This window comes from Mytilus trossulus, unplaced genomic scaffold, assembly GCF_036588685.1.
Source record: "Mytilus trossulus isolate FHL-02 unplaced genomic scaffold, PNRI_Mtr1.1.1.hap1 h1tg000343l___fragment_2___debris__unscaffolded, whole genome shotgun sequence".
Classification (NCBI taxonomy): domain Eukaryota; kingdom Metazoa; phylum Mollusca; class Bivalvia; order Mytilida; family Mytilidae; genus Mytilus; species Mytilus trossulus.
In genome coordinates, this window is record NW_026963333.1 from 231,858 (window position 1) to 249,856 (window position 17,999).

At 32.4% G+C, this 17,999-nt stretch overlaps 1 protein-coding gene across 1 annotated transcript in view; it reads right to left on the reverse strand.

The window, feature by feature from the left end:
- LOC134701835 (uncharacterized) overlaps positions 1-17,709 on the reverse strand; it is a gene marked incomplete at its 5' end in the record, with an annotated part of 52,119 nt that extends 34,410 nt beyond the window's left edge. Inside the window, 15 exons of the mRNA XM_063562953.1 lie at positions 474-659; positions 2,204-2,298; positions 4,587-4,713; positions 5,075-5,491; positions 5,840-6,143; positions 6,959-7,156; positions 7,791-8,019; positions 8,623-8,848; positions 10,196-10,358; positions 11,287-11,513; positions 11,993-12,146; positions 12,756-12,858; positions 13,192-13,405; positions 17,150-17,317; positions 17,644-17,709. Of these exons, the coding sequence (XP_063419023.1) occupies positions 474-659; positions 2,204-2,298; positions 4,587-4,713; positions 5,075-5,491; positions 5,840-6,143; positions 6,959-7,156; positions 7,791-8,019; positions 8,623-8,848; positions 10,196-10,358; positions 11,287-11,513; positions 11,993-12,146; positions 12,756-12,858; positions 13,192-13,405; positions 17,150-17,317; positions 17,644-17,709 (2,877 nt within the window). The remainder of the gene's footprint in view (positions 1-473; positions 660-2,203; positions 2,299-4,586; positions 4,714-5,074; positions 5,492-5,839; positions 6,144-6,958; positions 7,157-7,790; positions 8,020-8,622; positions 8,849-10,195; positions 10,359-11,286; positions 11,514-11,992; positions 12,147-12,755; positions 12,859-13,191; positions 13,406-17,149; positions 17,318-17,643) is intronic.
- Between the last annotated feature and the right edge of the window lie 290 nt (positions 17,710-17,999).

Here is a 17,999-nt window from a genome sequence, read left to right on the forward strand (position 1 = left end):
CAAATGCAGTTAACCTTTTAGTTGTTTATTTATGTATGCATGTTTACATATCATTATTTGTTATTCTATTAATTTTGCTTTTATCGTTTCAGATGTGTAAAATAACTTTAAAAATTATGAACAAATATTAATACAGCAACTTTTTTAAAACAAATTTGATTACCATTTTCATTTGATATCCATGTTTGAAACAATCCTCCAATTGAAAAATTCATATTTTTATAGTCTTGCAGAAACTTTCTAATAGATAAATACTTGACTTGGACTTATAAGATCAGACAAAATAACTTGGATTAACTGGAATTTGGTCTACAGACTTGATCAAATTAGATTTGCTCACTTATAAAAAAGAAGATGTGTTATGATTGCTAATGAGAAGACTTTCAATGAGAGACCAAAATGACACAGAAATTAACAGCTATAGCTCACTGTATGACCTTAAACAATGAGCAAAGTCCACACCGCATAGTTACCTGGTAGTATTGTATATGGAGCCGGTATTGGACTAATCATGGCTGAGTTAGTCCACTGTGACTTGTCAAACAGATGTTTATGTGGATCATGATGAGGGTGGATTAAATCCTCACAGTGTTGTTTGCCCACTGTAATAGTGTATCCCAGCAATCCACTCTCCTTGTCATTAAAACCATCCCAGTTAGCTGAAATTACAATACATGTGATTGTGCAATGTTAATCTATAAACTCCTAGCTCCTAATTTTCCAACACCTTTATATATCAATTTTAAAATATGTTATTATTTAAAAGTCTTTAACAATAGTAAGAAAAGGATTCATCAAGATGGAAAAATATATGATTCAACAGTCAAATAATTTGAAATGGTTTGAAACATATTTAATTTTAAGGTTAATTCCACCTTATGTAATAATGCTGTATTTTGATTGGATGAGAAACATGGTATTTTTCACCAATTTCTATATATTGAGATTTTTTTTTCTCTGCCCGGGGTATTTGCCATCAGGGAATTCCATGTGACGGGGTATTTGCTAGCAAATACCATGGCAGATGGGAAATACCCTAGCAAATACCATGGCAGATGGGGAATATCATGTCTAAAAATAACTCAATGAATTATTTCTATTATAATATGACAAAGTCATGGTCATCTAAATATATGATTCCAGATGAAATATATAGGATAAAAAGCATCATTATTGAATTTGAAGCGAATGACGTAAAAATACCGGGAATGACGTCATAATTAAAACTCAACGAAAACGAATTGTTCACATAAAACTGGAATCCACTTGTATTACGCTTCACTTAAACTGATAAACAACGTGCAGTAGTCAGCCGAGAACCAGCTTATTATCATAAAAAGGGAGAGATATATACAGTCAGTTACTGTACATATCAAAATGATAAGAAATTATTATATGGTCAATGCAATTTGACTGCGCAAAAAGCACAGCTGCAGTGTATACAAAAATTATACATTCAAGTCGAAATTACTTATGATACCTGATTATAATAAACTTTCTGAGGTGGAACATTCGGTGGAATTAAACAATTATATCATGCTTAAAAGGGGTATTTGCCAAAAATACCGGTTTTGAGGTAATCAAATTTCCCTTGCCTAACGGCTCTGGAAATTTGAACCTCTCAACGGGTATTTTTGGCAAATACCCCTTGTAAGCATGATATATTTATAACAATTTCACCTCAAATTGTACCTTCTCCTCTGAAAACTGAGAAGTCCAGAGTGAAAAATTGTGAAAAATATAGGATCACACTGGATTCCTTAAAAAATAAAGCAATTTATTACACATGACCCATAGACATACCTGCCAACTTTCACTATTGCAGGGAATTTCCCTAATGAAGGCTCCCAAATGGAAAATTTGAAAGAGCAATTTGTCCACAATTTTAAACAAAGCAATTGATTTTACAATAGTTATAGGCTTGTGAAAGTATGAAGAAGCAAAAAAAACCACCATTAGAATATAACTGAAGGCCCCTTGAAGATTTTGTTAGACTATAGGAGCCATCGTGCACAGAAAATCCTCATAATCATTTTGAAAAGTTGGCAGGTATGCATAGACATCTTTCCTATTTGTGCAATTTCCTATACATTTCCTCTGCCAGAATAAGAACCAATTGTTCAATGAAATCCATGTTACTCAATCATAAAGATCAGTTTAGGATTGGTGTATTCTCAACACATGAAATAATCATTAAGCTTACCTGAAATGTATCTATTTGCACGTGTGTATCTAAGGTCAGTCATAGGGTCTGGTCCATTAAACACAGTCAGAGATCCTTGCCCATCAATAATTAATCTGAAACAAGCAGGATATCAATCATCAATTCATTCAGATTTAATATATATACATTTCAATGTTCACTGAATACAGGTGGCTGTCTTTTTATATTGCATCTATTTATTTCAGTTTATAGATTTTTTATTTAAATTATCTCAAAATGTGAAAACTTTCTAGGTAGCATTTGAAGAGAAAAAGATGTTTTGGTGGCTCAACAATTTTTTAAAAGTACTGATATCTATTCATTTATGCTTTGTATTAAATACCTGTGATTTTTGACTTTAGGATTGATCCCTTTGCACCATATTCTCCATTGTTACCTACCTGTGATTTTTGACTTTAGGATTGATCCCTTTGCACCATATTCTCCATTGTTACATACCTGTGATTTTTGACTTTAGGATTGATCCCTTTGCACCATATTCTCCATTGTTACATACCTGTGATTTTTGACTTTAGGATTGATTCCTTTGCACCATATTCTCCATTGTTACATACCTGTGATTTTTTACTTTAGGATTGATCCCTTTGCACCATATTCTCCATTGTTACATACCTGTGATTTTTTACTTTAGTATTGATCCCTTTGCACCATATTCTCCATTGTTACATACCTGTGATTTTTGACTTTAGGATTGATCCCTTTGCACCATATTCTCCATTGTATTGTTACATACCTGTGATTTTTGACTTTAGGATTGATTCCTTTGCACCATATTCTCCATTGTTACCTACCTGTGATTTTTGACTTTAGGATTGATTCCTTTGCACCATATTCTCCATTGTTACCTACCTGTGATTTTTGACTTTAGGATTGATCCCTTTGCACCATATTCTCCATTGTTACATACCTGTGATTTTTGACTTTAGGATTGATCCCTTTGCACCATATTCTCCATTGTTACCTACCTGTGATTTTTGACTTTAGGATTGATTCCTTTGCACCATATTCTCCATTGTTACCTACCTGTGATTTTTGACTTTAGGATTGATCCCTTTGCACCATATTCTCCATTGTTACATACCTGTGATTTTTGACTTTAGGATTGATTCCTTTGCACCATATTCTCCATTGTTACATACCTGTGATTTTTGACTTTAGGATTGATCCCTTTGCACCATATTCTCCATTGTTACATACCTGTGATTTTTGACTTTAGGATTGATTCCTTTGCACCATATTCTCCATTGTTACATACCTGTGATTTTTGACTTTAGGATTGATTCCTTTGCACCATATTTTCCATTGTTACCTACCTGTGATTTTTTACTTTAGGATTGATCCCTTTGCACCATATTCTCCATTGTTACATACCTGTGATTTTTGACTTTAGGATTGATTCCTTTGCACCATATTCTCCATTGTTACATACCTGTGATTTTTTACTTTAGGATTGATCCCTTTGCACCATATTCTCCATTGTTACATACCTGTGATTTTTTACTTTAGGATTGATCCCTTTGCACCATATTCTCCATTGTTACATACCTGTGATTTTTGACTTTAGGATTGATCCCTTTGCACCATATTCTCCATTGTATTGTTACATACCTGTGATTTTTGACTTTAGGATTGATTCCTTTGCACCATATTCTCCATTGTTACCTACCTGTGATTTTTGACTTTAGGATTGATTCCTTTGCACCATATTCTCCATTGTTACCTACCTGTGATTTTTGACTTTAGGATTGATCCCTTTGCACCATATTCTCCATTGTTACATACCTGTGATTTTTGACTTTAGGATTGATCCCTTTGCACCATATTCTCCATTGTTACCTACCTGTGATTTTTGACTTTAGGATTGATTCCTTTGCACCATATTCTCCATTGTTACCTACCTGTGATTTTTGACTTTAGGATTGATCCCTTTGCACCATATTCTCCATTGTTACATACCTGTGATTTTTGACTTTAGGATTGATTCCTTTGCACCATATTCTCCATTGTTACATACCTGTGATTTTTGACTTTAGGATTGATCCCTTTGCACCATATTCTCCATTGTTACATACCTGTGATTTTTGACTTTAGGATTGATCCCTTTGCACCATATTCTCCATTGTTACATACCTGTGATTTTTGACTTTAGGATTGATTCCTTTGCACCATATTCTCCATTGTTACATACCTGTGATTTTTGACTTTAGGATTGATTCCTTTGCACCATATTTTCCATTGTTACCTACCTGTGATTTTTTACTTTAGGATTGATCCCTTTGCACCATATTTTCCATTGTTACCTACCTGTGATTTTTTACTTTAGGATTGATCCCTTTGCACCATATTTTCCATTGTTACATACCTGTGATTTTTGACTTTAGTATTGATTCCTTTGCACCATATTTTCCAGTCTGGTCTGTTTTGTTCTGGAATCATACTTAAACAAGGAACAATTTCCAGGTAGTCAGCACTGGCATTCTTGATTAGACCTAAATAAGAGGTGGGATAAATTTTTCAAAATTAAAACAGTGAAAGACCCAATTCCATGTACATGTGTTGAACAAAGAAAAACTAGAATATGCCTCCATATTGGACATCATGCACTGCATATACTATCAATTTCCCTTTTCAGTGAATTATGAAATCTTGGCAAAAACATTACTTATGGGGTACATTTAAAAAAATGATATTGCACATGTTTAAGTAAATTCAAGTTGATTTGCACACAGACCTTAAAACAAAATCCCCCCTACACCAAAGCAGGATGTATTTATTTTTTATATGTTATTTTATCTTTTTTTTTTTTATTTCATTCAAAGTCATAGAAATTAAAACTAAACATCATCTAACCTGTTAATGGTGTAGTCAGGTCTAACAATACGCCTCTAGATGATATGATATTTGTGTAAGACAGAACATTCACCATCATAAAGTTAAAGTAGTGTATCTTATTATGCTGTAAGATTAGTTGGTCATAAACAAACTGTTTTGTTTTTCCTACACCAAGTCTCTCATAATGTTCAAATAGTCCAGACTTGGAACGTTTGTAGTCATGGCCTTCTATGGCTTCCATCAGTTCACATGTAGCCTTGCCAAAGTCATAATTAAAACTCATGCATTTAGTGTGAGGTAGGTCAGCACATGCCCTGGCACAATCACCAGGAGAATTCTTGGTAGTATCTGGGCCAGCTTTAGGTGCTATCAAACGGCCAGTGCGGGAGCCAGTGAACATCTTTCTCAAAACTTCATGGTTAAATGGATCATATCCTTAACAATAATAAAAAGAGCAATTAAATCTTTAGGTATGACTAATAGATTATATTTCCGTTATTTAATTACTGCATTTTTTTTTAACTTTTAAAGAGGACATATATTGCCTCAGAGTTAAATGTATATAGTCAAAATTTGACATTCTCATTAAAAGTCATGAATTTTATACAAAAAATATATTCATCTTATACCAAATGGTCCTTTTAGTTGTCCATAAGATAAACCTCCATACAACACAATTTGTAAGAGTTAATTCTGTTTTTTACAAGTCTACTTTTTTATGAAATTTACGCACAAAGTTTTCATATCCTACTAAAGCTGAACATAAGTCATATAGCTATTTACCAATGTTGAATGTATGCTGTTGTTCTTTCATGGAAACATCAGCCCAGCTAACAACTTGATCTCCATAGATATCCTTGCCAAATCCCACACCAACCATGGACTGTTGAAGGTCTGAGTCTTCATACACTGTAATTGATGCTCTCATTACAGATGGATTACTAGAAGTAATGTATTCCTCTTGGAAACGACCTCCAGGCAAGGTAACATCATATGTTGCTAAGTAACAGCTTGCCCTTGACCTCTGACCCGAGTCATTTTCAGCAATCATAGTGAAATAAAGAGGAACTCCGGATGTTTTTAATCTCTGAAAATATATATTTGACAATTTATTGAATTTCATAGCCATAAAGATGAGAGAACAAAGAAAATAAGATTTGAGCTACATATATCAATCAGAACTTGGCTAAGGATATCTGAAAATTTATATGGAGAATATGACATTTTGTTTCAAAATACACACACCAAAAAAACAAATGTTTGGATTAAAAAAAACCGGGTCTACCCAAAAATCTAAGAATTTGAGTCAATCTATTGATGAACGATGTGACCTTGATTTTTTGAGTAATTGAGCTCAAATTTAAGAGGCACTTTCGTTTCTCCTTATAGAGTATAACCATATAGAATATAGTGTAGGTTTATGATTTTTTTTAAATTTTAAAGCACATAGTTTATACATGTCTCAAATTAATAACTATTTACACCACTGGGTCGATGCCAGTGCTGAGGGTATCACCAGCCCAGTAGTCAACATTTCAGTGTTGACCAGAATATCAATAATGTGGTCATTTTTATAAATTCCTGTTTACAAAACATTGATTTTTTCGAAAAACTAAGGATTTTCTTATCCCAGGCATAGATTACCTTAGCTGTAATTGGTACAACTTTTCAGAATTTTGAATCCTCAATGCTCTTCAACTTTGTACTTGTTTGGCTTTATAAATATTTTGATATGAGCATCACTGATGAGTCTTATGTAGATGAAACACCCGTCTGGTGTACTAAATTATTATCCTGGTATCTTTGATAACTATTTACAATCAAATTAAATGAAACTACTTACATTTCAGAATTGTCACAGACTCGCAGTATTTGTATGCAAGATAGACCATTCATTCTTACCTCCTTTACTATTGTAGATGGGCCTCCCAGTTCTTTCTCATGAAGGACATCATGACCTCCAGGAACAGTTCCCACATTGAGAAATAATTTGACCTGACATCTGTCGTCTGCTGCCCTTACAGCTATCTCAAAACGAGGCTCAGTAAAGTCTAGGCCTGGTAACTGTCTAACTTGGCATGGTGCAGCTCCTCTCTTTTTCTAATAAGACAAATACAAACACTACTGATAGATTATAAATCAATATAATCTAAAATATTTGAACATAAAAGTTATTGAGTTAGTTAAGTACTATTGATATAGTGATATAGATGATATAGGTTGGTATTTAATTCAAATACTGTGGACTCATTTATTTTCATGGGTACCATTTTTTGTGGATGAAGGCAAACTTGCATGTTTGTGTACATTTAATTTTGTGGATTTGAGGAGTCTGCATACAAGCCTCAAGAAAATTTGTTATTCGTTGAGCATTAAATTTCGTGGTTTTCCAGTAACCACAAAAATCAGTATCCAACAAATAATAATATATCCACAGTAGAAGCAAACGGAATCAGGGAATGCGTAAAAGAAACAACAACTTAACCAAAGACCAGACAACAACCCAAGGCTACCAATGGGTTTACACTGCAAAAATACATAATGACTATCAAGGTGTAATTTTCCTGAATTTAGACTGTGAGGCAAAAAAATGTATTGGGGTTAAATATATCAGATTATTTAAAAAAGACAATAATAAGGACAGTTTACCCCATCAGCAGTAATTTAATCATCAAATGTGGCAGGTTAAAATATGTTAAATTAGTTTACAATGACTATAAGAAAGACAATTTACCCTTTCAGAAGTTACTTTATCAACAAAGGAGTCTATTTCTGGAGCAGACTTGTCGACTTCTTTTTTAAACGTGTCCACTATTTTGGCTCTGATGGTAGGAGCTTTGTAACCCCAGATTTTATGCTGATACAACACTTTCTTAAACGATACAAACAGTAAATTGATTTCGAGTGTCACCAGTCCAAGCAGCCTTATCTCTATTGGTGTCAGCTCCAAGTACATCGACATTCTGGAAATAATAAACAACTTTTACAGTCAAAATTATATACATGATGTAATTAAAAGGAAATGTCAGCATAAATGGTTAAATGTACAAAAGTGTAAAGAGATGGATTTAGAGCCCCCCCCCCTTTTTTTTGGGAAAAATTTGGTTGATTATATAGGGAATCACTGAAGCACCTGAGCGGGCGGGCCCCCTCTTAGGCAGTCAGTGGGTCCGCACTTAAGTAAATTTCTGGATCTACCACTGTAAAGATCAAATAAAATTGAAAGTATATTAACTGTTAAAATTAAAAACAACTCCATTGAATAAGATCTATAGTTAAAAATATAATGGAATCTACAGAACATTCTAAATTTTCAGTCAATTATAGTCAGTTAAATTTAATTCTAGTATCCATTATTGCCTTACAAATTTCTTTAAATCAACTCTGTTCAGTGAAGGTGATACTTTTGCAAATACTCTTTAAAATCTTGAGTTAAAGATATTTGTAAGGGACAAAAGTACAAAATTTCAAAAATGAAATAGGCAATACAGCTATGTATGAAAACATCTAAATATTTCAACTTAAAAAAAAAAGTTTATAATATTTTATATTAAAATATATATTACCCAACATCAAGTGGAAATTTGTTGAAACCAATTTCAGCTGTCGTTGGAAATCTCAGATCCATAATTCTGCCTTCCAATCTAAGTTTGCCATACAATAGGAAGCCTATACCCAACTCTCCCCAAACCTCTACACCACCATAGGGAACTATCGTAGCATAAGCTTTCATATCCATTAACTTGGCCCCTATCTCAAACTTCATCCCATAATAAGCACCAGCACCAAACTCTATAAATATAAGTAAACATGATATAGATTGACTTGTTTTAAATAGATATATAAAAAGATCCTTGCTTTATAATTTGTTTTGCTTAGATTTGGATCTTTATATACACATGTTCATGACATCACTGATTTCAACTGGACATTATCATCATTTTCATTCATCAAAACAAGAATATCTGTCCATAGGACACCATGCCCTGCTCACACAGAAATATATTCATGTTCATGGAACCTTGAAGTTGGAGTCATTTTTGTAATTTGGCTATTTTAAAAGCCACCAGGCAAATTACATGTGGTACTCTATTCTAGTTGATGTGACAAAAACTTCATTGTAAACAACCTTTACCACTTACTTTTACCTGAAAATATTTTGCCTTAACACTATTACACTTATGTACAAATTTAGAAGATGTGATATGATTGCCAATGAGACAATTCTCCACCAGAGGTCAAATGGTGTATAAGTTAAGTCACTGTGCCATAATTTGGCATAAAATTTCATAGCATAATAAACAAATGCACTAATTTTCAAGATGATATGACAACAGTTTCACAGTAAATTATTGGTACAGACTAAAAGACCAAAACTGTAACTATATAAAATGTTCAAAGGCAATTGTTTATGATGATCTCTATGGAAATGAGACTTGCAAATGCCAACAAATTTGCATAACAAATATCATTTACTTAACATAAGTACATGTTGTTCATCTTAAACTGATTTAATCACAAACTATTACATTTAAACTAAGCAAAAATTTCAAAGTTTCAAAGTCAAGAGACCATGATGACTAAATATTCAGAGCTGAAAATAAAAATGATATCATTGAGATGTGCCAATGTTACAGCTAATTTCCTAATGCTTTTAGAGTAAATCTTTGGTAGGCGTGCTTGCTCTGTTTGTGTAAATATTAATTGAAGCTTTGTAATCAAGATTGACATCTTTAAACAATATATATAGGCATGTTTCAATGTACTTTTTTTTTTACAATAAACAAACAAAGCAAGCAAGCTAACCAGTCTTGCTTTACATATGCATTAGGAAATAAGCTGTAATACAATTGAATACAGATATCATTGACCTACAACTAGTATTTCACAACAAAATAGACATAATCACAAACTAATACATTGTTGACACAACTGGTACTGATGCCAGAAACAGCATATTATTATCATAGATAATTTTATTTAATAATTTGTGATGAATGACAATTACAAAATGTAACTACAATGCACATCAAATGAAAGTAATTTTTATAGCTAACCTATTGGGCCAGGTGAGCTAATAAATTAATGAGACAAAAATATGAAACATAAGTGCAAGTAGTCCTCTCCAAGCTTACTTACCAAACGTCATTATTATAAAGCCGCCAAGAACATAGGTCTGGTGGACTTCGAAGAAGGTGGCATGCTGTTTAGGAAAACTAAAATCTCCTTTCATTGGAACATCAAAGGATTGAAGTATGTTCATTATCTGCCCATTCATTATATGGTCAATGAACTCAGACAGCTGAAAACAATTAAAAAATAATCTTTTTCGTATTGATTTTCTCATTTTTCTCACAATACATGTACTATACAACACCCTATCTTTTAAATTTATATAAAGTGCAACTAAGTGTATGTTTGGGTAGTAAATAATCGAACTGCCAAATGTATTCTTTGAAACTTTGTCAAAATATAAACTAGACAAAGTGATGGCCCACACTACACTCTGAAGTAAATGTATCATAACATAGTCAATGAAGGACTTTCTTTGAGATATTATTGTTTCTGTGAGACACAAATGATACCCCTCAGATGCAAAGTGTTATTTTAAAATACATAAATTTGAGCATGGTAGCACATAGGTCTATGGTGCAATGTAGGAGGAGTTGTTGGGAAATGCTATGAACCTCTTGTGCAAGTATATACTAAATTTACAAAGAGCTAATATTAGTAAAAATCAAAACTTTGACCACATGCACACCTTCAATTTATGTACAAACAGCCAGAAAAGTGAAAATTTTCTAGAATTCAAACTGCAGAAGTTATCTGGAATAAAAAATATACCCATAATAGGACGGACGGAAGGACAAACAGACAGACTGACAAACAGGGGTAAAACAATATGCCCCCTAACTTTCAGTTGTGGAGGCATAAAAATAAATAATATAATAGTTAAAATTAAGCTAAACTATAGATAGATATAGGAAGATGTGGTGTGAGTGCCAATGAGACAACTCTCCATCCAAGTAACAATTTAAAAAGTAAACCATTATAGGTATAGATAGTCTGTTAGGCCAAGTAAAGCGATACCAGACAGGCTCTACATATTTGAATATATTTAAATTTCAGAACATTAAATATTGATCTAAAAAATAAAGAGATCCGGTATGACTGCAAATGAGACATCTATCCACCAAATTAATATGTTAAGTTTTTCAAGTCTTACTTACCAAAGCTCTTGCCAAATCTTTTAGTTGCAATCCAAGTTTGTATATAAGAACTGGATCAATGTTTTTCATATCAAACATAGTACCCAGGTCACCAATGGTCATGTTGGCCACTTTCTCTCCCAGTAACTTGATACCAACATTGGTCAAACCACTCCCCACAACAAACGCCTGTTTTGTTCTTCCTTTTATGTCCCCAGTAACACCCATCATATTAGCTATCTCTGAGCCTATTCATCAAGAAAGCACTATGTTTTATATGTGCAGTTCCATTATGTTGAGAATTATAGCACATAAAAGAAAATATTCAACTATAGGCAAAATTTAAATAGTTTCTGTAACTATGAAACCAAAATAGTTAATACTTGCTTGCAAATAAGTACTGCAGGTTTATCTTTTTTTTTAATAATACATTATCTTTGTGCAATGAGGGAAATAATTGTGTGCCAGCTTGATTTTGTGTCTATAGGAACTATAAGACAAGGTACATCTATACTTATAAATCTACACAAAATATGTGCCCCAGGAAACAACAAATATTCCATGTTTCCACAACTGGTAAAAAGAATGAGTTTTTGTATATATGATGTATCTAAATGATTTTTTTCTACAACTCTTGCTATATATGTGTTTTTGTATAAAGCTGATTATATATATTTTTTTAAACGTCCCTATAGATGTGTTTTTGTATATCATATGAGATACTTACCCCCTTCCACAGGTGTTGGGGCAGCCACTTCTCCCGTAGTTACTATGGCTGCTGGGTTATTCTTCCCTAATGCCTTCAGAGCAGACTTTGGTCCTATTTTAGTATCACCAGGTGAAATTTCAACACCTTCTAAATTCATCAGCTTTTCTTCATGCTGTTAAATGTCAGAACAGTAATGGTAACTACATCAAAAGCATAAAACATCACCTCTATTAAAAATATGTTTTAATAATTGTTTACTGGGACTTGACTGTAACTGTTGCTCTCAACTGTAGAATTGTAGTGTATTCAGTGTATTCAGTGTATTCAATATTCTGACTAATTGCAATTTTTGTTTATCAAACCTTACTGTTCGTTTGGTTAATAATAAAAAAAAATCAGTTTGAAAGAGCATCTTGAAAACTTTAATTTTATGTCAAACATAGGTCCAATTGACTAAATGTATCTTGTTTTTTATAACAAGTGAAACTGCGTGCTACTGTTAACTCATGATAATACATATAAATATTCATGTGATGAACATATACAGAATAAGGGATGGACGGAGAGACAGAGGCGAAACCACTACTTTTTTAAAGCTAGGGTATAATTATGTTCAATAGAATATAGGGTCATATTGATAAAAGAGCATGTTGGTTTTTGAAAATAGAAACAACAAATTATGGAAAGATGGTACTGATTGATAAACACATAAGACTATTCAAGTCCCTTCCTTATTCATATCTGGGCATAACAACAAATGAAATAAACTAAAATATTGAACCTCGTGTTGTTGAACTTTGCCAATATAGGCTTCCATTTCTTCATTAGACGCCTTTCTCTCTGTTAGAATTCTCATTCCTTCATGGAAGTTGGTAGGACTTGGTCTAAAAAAAATCAGAAGAATATGGTATGTCTAATTTCTCTTATCATGGAATAAACTTGTACCAGTGACCTAGTAATAAAATGTTATGTATTTCTTGCATGATATTACATTTGGTGAAAATATTTTTCCAAATTTTAGCTCTCATTGAAATCAAAGAAGATATTGTGATTAAAGCTTAATTTAATGTAACAACAAAAAGAGAAAGAAATGTGGTATATAATGAAACAATTGTTTATTAATTCAATTTTATTGATACAAAGGGTGCCTTTTTTTGTAATTTGTTCATAATGGGTTTTTTTAAGCATTAAATTCCATCTAAATAAAACAAACTTACTCAGTAGCCTCCCTTCTTTTCCTTCTCCTACCAGAACATGATGGCTTATTAATGGTTACACTAGCTTTAGGGGTCAGTTCATATATATCACATGGTTGCTGTTGAGCTAGGTAGCATGCTTGTAGAGACATGATAACTCTAACAGATCCAGAGGCATCTGTAAGGGTATAATTAAGCTGGAATGATTGGCCTAAGTCCTCTGATACTTGGTTGCCTACAAAGTAAAGTGAAGATTAAATCTTACAGCTTTTACATTAATGCTAGCAAGACAAGTCTTTGTTTGGCTTGCTTGCTTTGCTTGTATCAATGTTTGCTCAAGCATGGCAATTAAGATAGGCGGGGCTTCAGCTTGTATTCATCATACTTAAATTTTATTGGGCGTTATGTTTGAGGTTAAGGACACTACATTTTAAAACATCACAGGATGACAAATATAAAGCGCAATTGTTGAATGAAATGGAAGCCTAAAAATTGTAATTTTTTCTCTCGAAGATATGCATTATGTTCATCATTCAACTTAAAAGACTGTCGTCAAGTACTTTAAGTAAAACAAAGTAGCTATTCGAACACACCTACTCTGATTTTGTGAATCATTACATAGGTATTTCATTTGACTTCATCTTTTAGTACTGTGATTTTTTTATGTTATAAAGTCAACCTGTAGATTTGCTTTATAAAAATAATAGAAACTGAAGCGAGATGATGTATCAAATGTTCTTGCTTTGTATGTTTTCAAGACAAAATATTTATCTCAAACACACCCTAACATAAGAAGGTGCAATCTATTTTCTCTTTTTGATACAATTGTCACCAATTTTTTTTTATTCTTGAGTCACATAATGAAAGGGCAGACACAGAAATAACTGAACTTATAGATTGATATGTTTTCTGTCCGTGGTAATTAAAAAAAATCGGAGGTTATGCATTTTCCTCATTCAACTGGATAGATCATAACCATGTTGTTGACTTGATATCTAATTGTTCTGCTTAACTATGTAATAGATAAATTGAAAACTTATGCAAATGTTACTATAGTAAACATTAAAGAAAGCATTTATCGCCTTCTCTATAAACAAAGAATAATCAGTTTGAAGGTTTAAAAGCAAAAATTAATCCAAAGTGCGCAATATTCAATAACACTGGACATAATAAACAAGAGGCTCTCAAGAGCCTGAATCGCTCACCTGATTTTTTTTTGTTTAATCTCTCATCAATGATTATTTTGGCTTTTTAATTTAAATGTTCTTTGAATCGTCCTATTTTCTTCAAAAGCAAAAAAAAATCATTTTCTCCTATGTTCTATTTTAGCCATAGGAGCTATGTTTCTTGACATACAAGGAAATGAAATATAAAATTTATACTAGATACTCTGAAACTCTGAAACTCATTTAGCCTAAGTTTGGCTGAAATTGAAACAGCAGTTTCAAAGGAGAAGATTTTTTAAAGTAAGTCAACATGATGAACAAATTGTGAAAAAAGTCTTTAAAGGGCAATAACTCCTTAAGAGGTCAATTGAAAATTTTGGTCAAATTGACTTATTTGTAGATCTTACTTTGCTTAACATTTTTGCTATTAACAGTTTATCTGTATCTATAATAATATTCAAGATAATGACCAAAAACTGCAAAATTTCCTTAAAATTACCAATTAAGTGGCAGCAACCCAACAATGGGTTGTTTGAATCATCTGAAGATTTCAAGGCTGATAGATATTGACCTAATGAATATTTTTACCCCATCTCAGGCTTGCTCTAAATGCTTTCATTTTTGAGATATAAGCCAAAAACTGCATTTGACCCCTATGTTCTATTTTAAGTAACGGCGGCCATGTTTTTTGATGAATCAAAAATCGAAGCACACACTTTGTGCAAGATAATCTAAGGAACAATCATGCTAAGTTTCATCCAAATCCATTCAAGAGTTTCAGAGGAGAAGATTTTTTAAAGTTAGCAAATATGATGTACAAATTGTGAAAAATTGTCATTAAAGGACAATAACCCCTTAAGGGGTCAGTTGTCAATTTTGGTCATATTAACTTATTTGTAGATCTCACTTTGCTGATCATTTTTGCTGTTTACAGTTTATCTTTATCTATAATAATATTCAAGATAATGAACAAAAACTGCAAAATTTCCTTGAAATTACCAATTAAGTGGCAGCAACCCAACAATGGTTTGTTTGATTCATCTGAAAATTTCAGGGCTTATAGATCTTCACCTAATGAACATTTTTACCCCTTGTCAGATTTGCTCTAAATGCTTTGGTTTTTGAGATATAAGCCAAAAACTGCATTTGACCCCTATGTTCTATTTTAAGTTACCGTGGCCATGTTTTTGGACGGATCAAAAATCCAAGCACACACTTTGTGCAGGATAATCTAAGGAACAATCATGCTAAGTTTCATTCAAATCCTTTCGGTAGTTTCAGAGGAGAAGATTTTTTTAAAGTTAGCAAATATGATGAACAAATTGTGAAAAATTGTCATTAAAGGACAATAACCCCTTAAGGGGTCAATTGACAATTTTGGTCATTTGTAGATCTTACTTTGCTGATCATTTTTGCTGTTTACAGTTTATCTTTATCTATAGTAATATTCAAGATAATGACCAAAAACTGCAAAATTTCCTTAAAATTACCAATTAAGTGGCAGCAACCCAACAATGGTTTGTTTGATTCATCTGAAAATTTCAGGGCTGTAAGATCTGGAGCTAATGAACATTTAAACCCCCATGTCAGATTTGCTCTAAATGCTTTCGTTTTTGAGATATAAGCCAAAAACTGCATTTGACCCCTATGTTCTATTTTAAGTAACGGCGGCCATGTTTTTTGACGGATCAAAAATCAAAGCACACACTTTGTGCAGGATACTCTAAGGAACAATCATGCTAAGTTTCCTTCAAATCCATTCAGTAGTTTCAGAGAAGAAGATGTTTGAAAAATTGTTAACGACGACAGACGACGACGGACGCCAAGTGATGAGAAAAGCTCACATGGCCTTTTAGGCCAGGTGAGCTAATAAAAGGGATGAATCAAGTCATCCCCCCCACTTAATTTATCCCTTTTATTAGAAAATAGAGTGCACCTTCTTATGTTAGGGTTTGTTTGAGATAAATATTTTGTCTTGAAAACGTACAAAGCAAGAATATTTGATACATCATCTCGCTTCAGATTCTATCATTTGTATAAAGCAAAGCTACAGGTTGACTTTATAACACACAAAAAATCACAGTACTAAAAAATGAAATATATGGGTCAAATGAAATACCTATGAATCACAAAATCAGAGTAGGTTGTTTTCGAATAGCTATTTTGTTTTACTAAAAGTACTTGACGACAATCTTTTAAGTTGGAGGATGAAAATGCATATCTACGAGAGAGAAAAATTACGATTTTTTGGCTTCCATTTCTACAATTGCGCTTTATATTTGTCATCCTGTGATGTTTTAAAATTTAGTGTCCTAAACCTCAAACATTATGTCCAATAAAATGTATGTATGATGTATACAAGCTGAAGCCCCACCTATCTTAATTTCCATGCTTGAGCAAACATTGATACAAGCAAAGCAAGCAAGTCAAACAAAGATTTGTCTTGCTAGCATTAATGTAAAAGCTGTAAAGTTAAGGAGGACCTATTCTTATCAATTTTCTTTGAACCACTTCTCCAACCCTTCAGAATTAAATACAATTTTCTGTTAAGTTTTTGATCCTGGTTTCAAAATATCTTTTGGTTAAGCAGTAATCATGAAAAAACTATTTTTAAATTATCTTGTAATCTTTAAAAAACAAAAGTGTATCCAAGCCATGTTGAAAAGCAAGGTAATGCATATGGAATTAAATGTTATGTATTGTAATATATGTCTTTATAACCAAACTCTATATAAACTATAGGTATAGCATATACAGTATACAAATATTAATCTTAAATTTCACATTCTCTTTCCCAAAGGTATGTTTCTAACCAGAAATGACAGACAATCCAGATTTAGTCCATTGTTTCCTCTCCACACTGTACTGTACCTCATCACAGGCAGAAACAGTAAACTTAACATTAACATTCCTATTTCCAGATCGGAACTTCAGCGGCATACAGCATTCAAAATTCTGTCCAATGGCTGTAGCAGGACATCCTAAAATTTTGAAATGAATAACATGTTATCACTTATGCAATCTTTCTTTGCAATTTGTAAACCAATAAAATACTAGGCTTTGAACATTAAATTTTTCAACATACTGTAGTAACATTTAGAATTATGAATTATATATATTTCTGAACAATTTGAGTTTCACCTGACACTTATAAAATGACTTTTAAAAAATCTTAAACCATGATCTGTCTTACATTTGGAATAAAAAAAGATGAATGGGATTTTTCATATAACCATGTTCACTTCTATATTAAGGTAGTAGATATTTGACAGGCTACATTATCAAACCTATGAATAAAGTACATTACCTGTAAGTGGATTAGCTCCCTTTTGGACTGTACACTCAGTTAGTTTCCAGAAGTCAAAGGATAGTCCTGTTTATAAATAAGAAGTATCAGTACAACCAGATCTAATTTGTTTGATATATATTATACCATTGCTTCAAACTGATTTCTACTTATCCACTCCAGATATTTTATTCTCAAACATTTATATGGAAGTTTAATTAAGAAATATATAAAAAAAAAATAGCTATAGAGACTTGATAAATATTGTTCAGCTAAGTTATGGTGTGGAATTTGTTTGTCTTATCTAATGATATAATGGCAATGCTATGTTCTGCAGAAATAATTGAAAAAAACTAGTGTTGTCAAATTGAACAATT